Source organism: Pelecanus crispus, chromosome 3 (genome assembly GCF_030463565.1).
Source record: "Pelecanus crispus isolate bPelCri1 chromosome 3, bPelCri1.pri, whole genome shotgun sequence".
Taxonomy (NCBI): domain Eukaryota; kingdom Metazoa; phylum Chordata; class Aves; order Pelecaniformes; family Pelecanidae; genus Pelecanus; species Pelecanus crispus.
In genome coordinates, this window is record NC_134645.1 from 124,532,381 (window position 1) to 124,545,304 (window position 12,924).

General features: G+C 40.1%; 1 protein-coding gene across 1 annotated transcript in view; it reads left to right on the forward strand.

The window, feature by feature from the left end:
* The window catches only part of MFSD2B (MFSD2 lysolipid transporter B, sphingolipid), a 44,433-nt gene that overhangs the window by 25,204 nt on the left and 6,305 nt on the right, over positions 1–12,924 (forward strand). Inside the window, exons 7-11 of the mRNA XM_075708133.1 lie at positions 3,149–3,239; positions 3,334–3,455; positions 5,782–5,865; positions 7,534–7,614; positions 11,763–11,872. Coding sequence (XP_075564248.1) covers positions 3,149–3,239; positions 3,334–3,455; positions 5,782–5,865; positions 7,534–7,614; positions 11,763–11,872 — 488 coding nt within the window. The remainder of the gene's footprint in view (positions 1–3,148; positions 3,240–3,333; positions 3,456–5,781; positions 5,866–7,533; positions 7,615–11,762; positions 11,873–12,924) is intronic.

Here is a 12,924-nt window from a genome sequence, read left to right on the forward strand (position 1 = left end):
TATGCATGCTTTGAATTTGCATAGCCTGGCACTGGCACTGGTGGTCCAGGAAGGGGACCAAGCCTTGCCTCCCACCACTCCTAGACACTATTCTCTGCCTCTGTGCTACCTGATCCTTCTTTTTTGGCACAGGTCATCGTAAGGCTTCTCAGAGAGCTGATCTGGGAAACTGTCTGGGGAGAGCTGGGCTGCTTCTGTAAGTGGCCATGCCATTTTATAGCTGATTAAAGTGTTTTTGAAGCTGCTTGTTAGGTAACTTCTAGTGTGTATTTTAACAAGACACAGAACATCATCCTGTGTTCCTTTTTAGCTTCTAGGACAATGGCTTGATGTAGAAAACTACTGTGCTATTACAGCTCTATGAGTTTTCAAGAGGAGTAGCTTGAAAAGTTGTGGAGCAAGCTGAATTTCATTGTGCAGCAGATTCCCTGTCTGAATCTGCTTTATGCCATAATCACCAACTTCCACTTTCAAATCTCTTAAATGGCTTTCAAGGAAAAAAAAAACATGATCTTGATTTATTTCCTTTCTGTCTAACCTCATGTGCTTTCCTGTCCTTTTTGAGGTAGGAGGGAGGTGGAGAAAGAAGCTTCACAATGAGTTGAATGTTAAGTAGTTTTTTTATTTTGAAAAAATAGCAGATACAAAGCCTAAAATAGCCAGAGTTTGTAGGTAGAAGTAATATCTTTCATTAAACTAGCTATGAACACTGGGAAACACTGGAAAAGCTTTTAGACACACAGTTTTCAGATCTGAAGAAGTTAACAGTGTGACTGGAAACTTGTCTTTTTTTTTTCCAACTATATGGGTTGATTTAATTAAAGATATTACCTTCTTCATTTCACTTCCTTATTTATAAGCAGTCGTGTTCATTTTTTGTGAGGATTTCCTGTTTATTTGTTTTGGTCTTTGTTTTTTTCCTTCTTCCACTGTTTTGTGTCACCTTCTCAGGTTTTGTACATAAGTAGTATCCCATGGTGAGAATGGTCTGGATTATGTTGTCCAACTGTTTTCCATGGGTAAAGTTCTGTTTACTCCTTGTTCTTTCCTGCTTTTTTTTCCAAAAACTCTTCAGGCCTGTGCAGAGGCCATACTCTGAATGAACTGCTCTGGCAACCCACCTCACTCCCTGCTGCCCTGTTTTGTAAGGACCAGAATTTTTTGCCGTTTACATAACCTGGCATCAATTTTGTTGGATTATAGGAGCATGCATGGCCACCGCGCCACACAAGGGGAGCTGCTTGCAGCACATGACAGGGCGCTTGCCTTTACACCACACACAAGAGAATACACACCTAACTGCATGATCAACAGGAGATGTTGAATCTTGAATTTTGGTTGTATTACTGATAGACATTGAGTTACAAGTTGAGGCAGGACTAGGGTCTATGAACCTGAAGTACCTCCATCAATCTAAAACAAAGTATTTAGAAGAGGCTGAATCTTGACTGGTTTTTTTAGTGCCATTCAGGAGTGTGACCCCTGACCCTTTTTGTCATGAGGAGTAATTCTTAGCTGCTCAAGAGCACACCTAGTTTAAAAGAAGACCTAATGAATTAGTTTGCTCATTATTAAAGAAAGGAAGTGGAAGAAATGATTATTTCTAAGTTCTCCTGAAGTTGTTGCTGTAAGCTTAGGAGTGGATCTTTCCTACTGGAAACCAAGCATGGATATTGATATAGTTTGTAGATGGGCTACCAAGTTTTTTTTAGGGTCAGAGAATCTTATTTAGCCTACCATAAATATTCTTGATAGTTAAGCTCAAATTACACTTCACAGTGACCTGTGAAAGAAAGCATTTAATTCAATTGCTTCAAGCGAATTAACAAATAGATAGACACGAACTATAAAATTCATAATGGAATCCTGTTACTGTCCTTTTTTTCAGCCCCTTCTCTCCTGGCTAGGCTGCTTTTGAGGCTGAAATTACCTTGTTTAAGTGAATTCAGGTATCTACAATACTGCAGTCTGTAGACTGTGTGCAAGCCATAACCAACAGTATAAAAGTACCCTGTGACTTAATTTATAGCTCTGACGTAAAAAAACCCAAACCTTTATCCTAAATAAAGAATAGTCCTGCATTCCTTTATTTCAGCATGTCCCCTTCTGAAATGTAAATATCTTAACAAAAGCTGTTGTCTTGAAGGTTGTCTACGCTTACATGGTTCCTCTGACTACCTTTGCATCTATACTAAGTAACTTTATATTTGGGAGTACATTCTTGTAATTGCATGCTTATTTACCAACTGCTTCCTAGATTTATAATCATTTCATTTGCAACATACAACTGGTAATTTGGGATTCAGTTTTGCTATCAAATAATCACTGTGTCATAAAGCTCTATAACCAGCACTTATTTTATCTTTGCTAACACAGTATAAAATAAATTATTACAGAATACTAAAGCAAAATAATTTTTTAGAGCTTTATTCCAGAGTCAGTGTAATCAGAGTTAGAAACAATAAATGTGTTCTGATGGTGTGGGAGGTATCCTTGGAGGCTTTGTTCCCCTGGCTAATAAGCAGCAAAGATTTCTGAATTTGCTTGAGTATTTCACTAAGTAACTGGGAAAGCAAGCACGCAAGCTACCATATTATCAAAAAAATAGGCATGAAAGTGTGATTTCTAAAATTCATTAGAGCCTAAAGGAAGTTTTTATTATCATTATGTATAAATGCAGTAACCATTGTAATTATGTTTACATGAGTACTGAGGCCTATCCCACCCAGCATGAAGATACAGATTGCAGTCAGTGTAGCTAGGTCAACTGGATTTACTGAAAATTAGAATCACTCTACAGATGCTGCATGTTTTTGATAGATGACTGTGTATGTCTACAGGTAGTCTCAACATAAGCAAATTTTTAAAACATTCAGGTTGCCAACACAGTAGCCCTTTTGTTCACAGCTTCTTTTTTTTTTCCAAGAAATATATACTTATGTGCCCTGGATTTATCCTAAAGTAGGTGTTGTTTATAAATGAACTGCAGAAGTGAACATTTTTCAGAGAGGTAAAAGACAGATAGTTGGCTGTATGTAGATGGCCATTTCTTCATTTGCAGATGACTCACCAGAAAGGGACTGAAATTTTTATAATGGCTTGTCGTTCTCCTGTCACAATTTCAAATATGTCTTTTTTCTTTTCAAAGGCAAAAGTTTATATGATTGCAGCAGGGGTCATAGGAGGTGTGTATCTTCTTGGAATTGTCATTCTTTTTCTTGGAGTAAAGGAAAAAGATGGTAAGATATACTTAACTATGCCCAGATTTAGTAATTATTATTTCACATTCAACTCTGGAAAAGATTGTCATTTTATGTATTCTGCTCCTTTTAGATCCTTATGCCTTAAATTCAGAGAGAGCAATTCCTTTTTGTAAGGGGCTTAGACTCACCATGAAGCATGGTCCATATGGGAAGCTTGCAGCTTCATTTCTTCTCATCTCGACAGCAGTTCAGGTAACTTCAGACTCTCTGAGTCTGTGTGTTGGCCTCATTCCAGTCCCAGCATGGGAGAGTCTGCGGCAGCTAAAATGCAAATAACCTTTGGCTGGTGACTGGAGGTGGTGATCTAGGGGGTGGTGCCTTCCCCTACAAATCAGTAGGGAACCAGAGTCCTTTTTTGGTGCCTGGGGTCCTGTGCAGCTGGAGATGGTTCTTTCAAACGAGAAGCAAAACCAAAGTCCTGTCCATTTAAAGATGGGGTTTTTTTCTCATAAAAGGTGAGGAACTAGTCCTAGTGACCCAGATTGGGTCATTATATGTTATCCATCTACAGTCTCCTGTGGTTTCAGTTGCTCAGAGAATGCTTTTTCTCTTCTCTCTGTTCTTCTCTATAGTGTGTGCTGCTTTAAACCATTGCCCCTTTCCTTTGCATAGGTGGCTGTTCTCAGATAGTGGCTGAACTGGTTCTTATGGAGTCTTTTGTGATGGAAGGCATTAGGTCAGAGTAAGATGTTCAGAGGCAGGAGGTCTTAACTGTCTCAGAGCTAGATAGAGCTAATTTTCAAATGAGGACATGCAGTTGAATGTGGCTCTTGCAAAAAGATGCAATACATCCTCCCACAGAGAGAAGCTTAAAGCCACTAAGTAACCCTTACTCTCCATAGTCCAGCAGTCTTTTTAAAGCGTGATTTTTGAGCTACATTCAGCTTGGTAAATATGTTATTTTAATGTGAGCCTGTACATATCAGTTGAAGTTGGCTTTATTTTGAAAAGCAAATAATATTCACATTTTCAACAGACTCTTAGTCACATGAGCCATTGATCAGGTGGATATCAGGACAGAGGGCAAGAACAGGGCATGTAAGAGAGCAGTGCTGTGTCCACCAGCAGTCCTGGTGAATTAGTAAGTTCCTTGGAAGGGCTGCTTAAAAGTTTGTTTGCCAAAGAAGCACTGAAGGTTCCTGTTGGCCTGTATTTGGGCACAGTTAGTAGGCTGTCCTTTACAGCAACTGTCAGTCCTTGCTGGAAGGCCCAAGGGTGAGAAACAGTAGCAGAAGCACTTCTTATGTCTGGGAGCTGGAGGCACTGTGAACAACAGCAGAGGCGGGGAGAAGATGAAAGATGAATGGTCCCTTATGGTCCAGATCCTTCCAGCATCCATTCAGTCAGTAAGGATACAGCGCACATCTGGTTGCTGGCAGCCAACTACTTGCTGACAACACCCAGAGAGGAAAAGATCTTCTGTCAGTCCATATCTCTTTATTTTTCTACTGGTACAGACTGAAGGGAAGGTGTGAGGGGAGGCAGAAGCTGGAAGCTGTATCGCTCCAGTTCAGCCAGCATGAGCAATCCTTGCTATTGTTAATCAAGGGAGAAGCACTGCTTTCATGGAATTGAGTGGATTCCTGGTGAGCAAAGGAATAGGCAGATAAAGATGCATTTCCCATAATCCCAGAGCGTGATATTCTACATCTAAAATGAAGGCAGCGTAAACTGGGACGCAAGCTAGGGAAGGCTTTGGTGGCAATGGAGAAGGGATATAACTTTTATCCTAATTTGTATACAGATGATTGGCCACTTAAAATCTACAAGTGCACAAAGGAACAAGAGTTGACCATACTGCTGTGGCATGAATATTAAATCCTCCTCTGTCATTCCACTTCTGCAGAATTGCTGGAGCTGGGCCTGAACCATATCCTGGTGTTCAGAACTCCCTTGAGTTCTGCAAAAGCGTGGTGGCAGTGGCTTCATCTGTTATTATAACACAGTCAGCTAGATCCTCCCATCCAATGAGTACCGAGACTTGTGGAGATATCTAACCCAAAGCTACACTCCACAGCCAAGGTTGTATACAAACCCAGCAGTTAGCTGCTTTACTACAGGAAATTGGCATGAGTGTAATTCCAGCTGAAGAGTAACTTGTTGTGGAGTCAGAGCTTCTGGTGGAAGATCTATGGCATTGCTATGGAAAAGGAAGGGCAATTTCTTGCAGTAGTCTGCAGCTGTGGCTGTGACAACACGACAAGGCAATTGCAACATAGGGAATAAAGCCTTTAGACAGAATCGTCTCATAAGGCATTTCCTGTTTTGGTCATTTTTATGCTGTATTAGGTGCATGGTTTACCTCTTGCTTTCCCCAATATCATTGGCATGTTATCCCAGTGATAGCAGGAGAGTTATTGCTTCTTTAAATTGTTGCAAAAAGGGAAGAATGTGACTCCCAAAACCTACATTTAACAAATCAGTCACCAACTATGTTTGGCTAGTATGGAGTGTGACATTATTTTTGTCTTTTTTAATTTTCCTTTCTTTTTTGGTTGTCACCAAATGTCTTCAACAGCTGGAGCAGAGCAACTTTGTCCTATTCTGCACTCATGCTGCTAATCTTCGCAATCACTTCCAGTATTTGGTGGTGACCATCTTGGTGAGTTGCACTTCTCTCCCATATTTTTATTTGATAGCTGGTTCTCACTGGGTTTTGGCACAAAACAACAGAAGACAAGAAGAGTTTTGTGTCTAGACAGAGCTGTTAAGAAGCTACACCTTCTTTTGCATTGCCTGTTTGAAATAAAGCTGGTGTGCCCTACTGTACTTATAAAAAATTAATGCTTTGGAGATTTTAATTCATTCCTTGTTGCTTTTACCTGTAAGTCACTTTCTGCTCCTATAAAGGGCAAAAGCTGCTGCCAGAAAGGAAGTCTGGAATTTTAGCTCCTTTTTCCCTTTCCCCAGTCTGATATGCTGAAAATTAAACAACTTTAATTGATGTATTCATACATATGAGCCTTCTGGGCTAGGCAGCTTGCAAGGATAAATATTTAAAATATCCAGAGATATGAAGATTCCTCTCTGGAGCAATTCGCAGTGTGATAAAAAGATCCTTTTACAGAACCTTTTTTCTTGACAGACAGAGGTAGAATTCTGCTTGCTTATGTGAATCTTATAACTCAGTTACACACTGCTCCGTATTGCATGATTTACTTTATGATTACAAGTACTATTAGTTGAAAACTGCCACTTCCATCCTTCTGACAAAAGTCCTTTTAACACAAGTAGAACATTTAATGTTGCATAATTGCTGGGATGTGCATGTACTGCACTTCTGAAATATTTTGTAGAGAATTTGTCTACCATATAGACTACTGCAGCAGTCATTTTCAGGGAAGCTGTTGCATGATTTCTGACCCATTTGGCACAGAGATTTTGTGGAACCATCGTAGGGGTTCATTTCCACTTCTTGGTCGCAGCCTCCCACCCTTTCTATCCCTTTTTGATTCTTCCTTTCCCACATTATAAGACAGATCTTTTCCAATGATTAAAACCAAAATGTTGAAGAGCAAAGGATGACTGTTGCATATCTTAAAGCTCTGCAACTAATGGACACCAAGAAGAGAGAGAGACAAGAGACAGTGGAGTTAAAGTCAGTAAAGAATGGAATATAACTGTAACAATGAGATGACATTTGAATTTAGGTCAATTGTAAGGCTGTCATTAGTAGCAATACTTCAGTGCATTGGTACTATGTTGTCTGTGGTTGTTGCTGCTACCAGGTGAGTATTACAGCATATGAAAAGGTAATGTTGACTGTAAGCGACTATTTCTCTTACAGGTTATTCCTAAGAATAAACATGTAGTATGGGATATGTACTCTAAGTATATCTTAAGATAAGTGTATCTTGCACTTCAGCTTTCTTCCTGTATGATGGGTAGAGCTTAATTCACATCGTTTGTCAGGTTCAGATAATGAGGCAAAAGGCATTAGCACTAAGTACGATTATTTGGAGTATGTTTGAACTCTAATGACTGTGTCATGTATAGCTTTAACTTCTATGGCTTACATTAGGAAAAGGAAGTTTTAGGACACTGCCTTCTGATGTCTGACTGTGGAAAACCCTCTCCTGGATAGCTTTTGTGTGTAACATGTAATAGTAAATAAAAAAAATCACTCAAAAGATGAGGAGAAACAGGAATCTGCAAGTTCACCTTTCTTTCAGACCATAATGTGCTAGACAAAAAGATGTCTGTGAGCTCTACAGCCAAAGAAGACAGTGGCAGTAAGCACAGTACAGATGTGGATTTTTGTCAATTGTAGGTATCAGCAGCTGTGAGCATTCCCTTCTGGCAGAAGTTTCTGCAGCGATTTGGCAAGAAGTGTGCAGCATGTGGGATTTCGGTAAGCAAGTCCTTTGAGAAAAAATCTGCTTGTGCTCACTTCATTTGACAACTGGAGCGACTTCAGGAGCCCTTTCAAGTGCTTATAACCTCAAGCTACATGAAATTTGCTCAGTTTCAGAGTTTGTTTTAAATCGTTATACCAAATTTCAGACAGATTCCAAGTTTCCAAGAGAAACTTTTGAGAAATGGATTGATGATGAAGGGAGGTCCCAGTTTATTTAAGAATCTGCACAAGCTCTGCATTTGACTGCTCTCAGAAGTGAATCCCAATGAGGTTTTATAAATTCAGATCTGCATGGCATGAGGTTGACAAGTTATCCATTGTACAAGGCTTGTTTTGTCTTTGTATATGGTGCTGAGTTGACCGCATCTGTAATTCAGTCACACAGGAGGAAACAGAAGTCTGTTACACATCCTTCTCTAGAAACGTAAGAAGGCAGGGGTGCCCACATCCCTCTGAAGCAAGATGGACAGTTATTAGTGAAGAAATAGATGACTACCTGAGAAAAGAAGCCTGGTTTAACTTTGACACAGCTCTGCAAAGCCAGCTCAGCAAGCTGCCCTCGTCTCTGATGGATTATTTTAAATCCTTCACTTAGTGCAGGCAGCAGCAATTTTCTGTCATCATCCTCAGTGAGTCATTGTATAGGCCTGTTCCTCCCCATTTTTCCCCTGTTTACCTTCAATTACTTATGAAAGAGGAAAGAAAAATTGTCTGCCTTGTGCACAACAAAGCACGAGGACTTGGAAAATCCAGCCTGAAGCTATATGTCAAAATCTGAACAAAGCTGAAAAGTTTAGGTCTGGTGACAACTGTTGAATATAATTGAACAGTTATAATTTTTGGAATTAAAATTTGTGTGTTGGAATGACTTCCAAAGAACCAGAAGTAACTTTAAAACCAAGTTCCAAATATGCTGAATTGTTATGTGTTTTGAAGTAGGCATCTGGAATCCAAGTCCCATCCTCATTTCTTTTTACCGCTTGAGCAAAGAGAATTGCCAAAAGCAGTATTGGACCATTGACTGGACCAGGGAATGCAGATTTCCTCCTTAGGAAATCTCCTCCTCTGTCTACTTGGCTACGAAAAATGCTTTCTTCAACGAACTTGGCTCTATAAATTTCGTTTAACATGACTGGAAAGCCTGTCAGCACCTCTGTAAACATGGTTTAACTTAATTTTACAGTTGAGTTGCTTGACTGTATTATGGTCTAAGTGGGGGCTGGATTGAAAAAAAGCCACCTCTTTATTTCACCTTGTAGGCATTTCTCAAGGGACTCAATGTGTGCTCAGTGATGGATTTTGTGTCTAGCAGTGCATCACAGGGGCTTCCTATACCACCACCTTGTGTGATCTGTACAACTAATCTGTTCTCTCTCACTGTGAAAGAAAATCACATCATTTAAGGCTCCTATGTTTGTCATTGGGAAATGTTCTTCTGGAAGGGAAGGAGACAGGAGAGAAAACAAGTTTTTTTTCTCCAAAACCTTACTCAGCTTTCAGAATGAAGATGTAATTTGAAATTCAGTTTCCTGAAAAAAATTTCACGCTGCTCCAGACTAATTTTTCCTGTTAAAGTGGTTCTATGTTGAAGAGACCCCTGAAAGAGTATAGAAGGCAGGGTAGGTAGATAAGCAATAAGAATCTTGGCTTCCTTCCACTGATATTTCTCCCTTTTTACTCATTCCTCCACAAGAGATGACCAACAGTCTAAGTACTGACTAAGTGTCTAAACTTCCTAGAAGTTTAAAGCCTAGACTTTCTGGAAGTACAGGGTCATACCCAAGCAGGATCCTTGACAGCATTCTTCCCATGATCAGGTTGGTGCACAGTGCAGGCTAGAAATTATTCTCTTCTGTTTATTTGCTGCTTCTTCCACGTGCTATGTTCATTTAGATTGTCTGCTCTGCCCTCACGGGGCAAATGTTGAACTTACAATCAGTAAGTCTCTCAGCTGGTGACTGGAGGTGAAGTTGTCATGAGAAATCTTAAGTGTGGGAGCCTGTTTGTTCATGGTTTTGGCAAGGTATCTAAAAGCGGAAGATCGCTCGCTCTCACAACTCAAGCTTCCGTCCTAGTCAATAATAGCTTTTGGCTGTGAGTTTTGGAGGATTTAGTAAAAAATAAAAACATTTCCAAAAATACCCCCAATCTTTTGACCTCCCCACATACACGCAATTGTTTATTTGCCATCTGTCAGCACTGTGCAGCATGGAGGTATGCCCTTGGATGAATCCTAGCTGTGCACTTTTCCCTTTTCCACTCTCCCACCCCCTTTTCCACTCACATCCTAGCTGCACCTTTTCCTGATTTGCCTTTCATAATGTGCTGCTGTACAGGATCGTACCACCTTTAGCATCCCAGTAGGTTGTCCTTCCGTAGTGCTGTCAGGGAATGGATTGAAGACACGTGATAACTCTAGGATATCCTTTATGACTCGGAGGGCAGCAGCCCTGTGACTAGGGATCAGGGTGCCAATAACAGAGCATTTGCTTTACAAGTAGGAAAGGAGATGCATTAGCTGTTTATTGCAGCAAGAACACTGCCCCCATGATTGCACTACCATTGCATGACTGAGACTTCAGGGCATTGTAGCCTCAGTCCTGTGGGCCATGCTTCTCTTTCAGTAGAAAATTACAGTTACAATGATTATTATTATCGATCTAGAATTTTGTTTAAGTGCTTTGGTTTCTGAGTGGGTGCCCCATGTGGAGCATAAGGCAGTCATAAAATTGCTTATAGGCAACATAAAATCTTGTATTGCTGGAGTGCTCTCTTGTGGTGAAATAACGATTTTGCCACAACATTGGACTAATGCGAGGATTATCTGTCGGTGCTGGGAAGCTGCAGTCAGGAAAGGTTATTTTCTGCCTCCTTAGGTTAGAAGCAAATGCTTTAGATGGGAAATGCATTTAAACATAAATATAATGGATTAGACTCCAGGACTCCCAGAATCACCTATCATACAGAACTGTAAATAGCAGTGCTTAAGGGAATCACTCTCTGTGAAAGCTCTTCTCATACCCTCAGCTCCCAAGCTGCAAGTATAGAGGATTGAAACACTTACTGTTAAACTAATCCCCCATCATTAAAAAGCCCTGTAGATAAGCCCCTGGTTCTGGATTCTACATGTGCTGTGCCCATGTTTCACAGGCATGGGAGATGGAGCATGTGATGGGTACGGGAAGCTGGTCTGTATGCATTCAGTCAGCATTTAAAATAGGGGATTTTCAATCCTATAAGCCCATTGCTTCAAGCTGAAGTTGAGGAAATCTGGTGGGTTTAAGTACTGCCAGAAAACAAATCCTGAGCATCCCGAATTAGTTTCATTTTGAGGGTAGCCTTAGTGACTTTTGCAATGCCGTGAGCGTACCTGGCTGTGCGGAGTGGGAGTAAACCACACTGCCTTCTTGGATTTAGTTATTGCCAAGTACCTAGATTGCTTTAAAGTGGTCATTGGAAATGAAGGTGTGAGCAAATTCTTCTTCATTCAAGGCTCAAGATGATCTGTGAAATGGAATATTTACAGTTTAAAATGAGCACTGAACCCCTGCCTCTCCCCTTGAAATGCAGTGTGATGATGTTTCAAGGCTTTGTCTCTAATCGTAAATTAAACAGTTCCACTGGCATAGAATAGAAAATGGTCTTTGGTCATCTCTGTTACTAAATTGGCAGAAAAATCTTAGCACAAGCTGATTAGCAATCTCCCAAGAAGTATCTGGACACAGTTTGGGAACTAGCACACTTAAGGGCTCTTCACAAAAAGTATTTATATGGCCAGACTTCTTTTGGAGACTATGAATGTTTAGGAGTATGACTGTGGCCAGGGTCTGCCAGTTGGCCTCGTGACTGTTAAATAGGCTCTTGGGACTGTTTAATTTACTAGTATAGTTATAGCCCTAATACTGCTAACAGAGAAGGCACTATCCATGGCTTGTCCTATGTTTCTCTGGTTCTTCTGGATAGATAAATACAGATCTGCTCAGGGCTATTTGGAAATGCCATTTCACCAGACTACTGATGTGTTAGGCGTTGCTGTGCATGAACTCTTTCATAACACAATCTTACATTTTTAAGGGAACAATCTGTAAACCATTGAGCAGTGCATACTGTGAGTTAGATGTACTGTTTTTCTTCTTCCTCAGTGGATGATTCCTTTTGCGTTCATGCTAGTGACCATTCCAAACCTGATCCTGGCTTACTTCGTGGCCTTCGTCTCTGGTCTGAGCATTGCAGCATCTAATCTGTTGCCATGGTAGGAGAATTTCACATTTGAGGTGGGGAAGGGCTATATGTCTACATTACATTTGGGTACTACCGCATGGAATTAGTGTCCGAAAGAGGCAGAATTTGGCAAGAGTCACTTCTTTCAAGAATCTTTTTCTGCTTTTATAATACAGGCTATTTGCAATGACACAATTTTGTTTGTCCTGCTGTTAACAGATTATGTCTACTGTAACTGTAGTTGCTCTTTGCACATAAGAGTATGCAGATGAATCAATAATCTAAGTAGCTATAGAACTTGTGATAACAGTAAATCAGTTGCTTAGGTTTGGTTTCTAACAGAACTACAGGAATGATGAAGTTAGATAAATCAGTAAATGCTGAGCAATTAAGAACATAGCAGAGGAAACAAGCTAAGCTATGTATCCCTGCTTGAGCAGTCCTCTGTTATAAATCAAATAACACAAGGATATGATTAAAAGAAACTGAGAATTCAAGGTCCTTTGCTCTTGAGGACTGAAAATATGCGGGGAAAAAACTACTCAAGGATGAGCAGAATGGGTCATTTCCTCTCCAGAGCGAAAAATTATTATTCAGGTCAAATTGACCAGAAAGCAAGACCATTGCTGAGAGCGCTGTTTTGCATTACTCATTTGTACAATACCCTGAAAACTCTAAGAGATCAAGGAAAAGTAGTTTGAAATAAGCTGTCAGACTACATAAGCTTTTCTGCTCAGAGGGTGAGAAGCCCTTTTCTCTAACAGTAAATCATTACATATATTGTAAATAAAATGCCAATTCACAGCTGACATTTGAGCAGCTTCCATTCTGATTCCCCGTTACCAAATTCAGTCTTTTTGAAGTAGAGGGAGAATAGACCTCATTGGTTTCTGAAAATTTTGTTAGCTTGTCAAAAAAGTTATTTCAGACTGAAACTATTCAGAGATTTAGAGTCCCTTGAAATCTTAAGAAATGTGGAGGTTTGTTGTTCTTTTTTTAATATCACAACTTCTGATTGGAATGACAGCCAGTCTAAAGAATTCTGTCACCTCCCAGCAAGTGTTTGATAGTTTTTCCATGGTT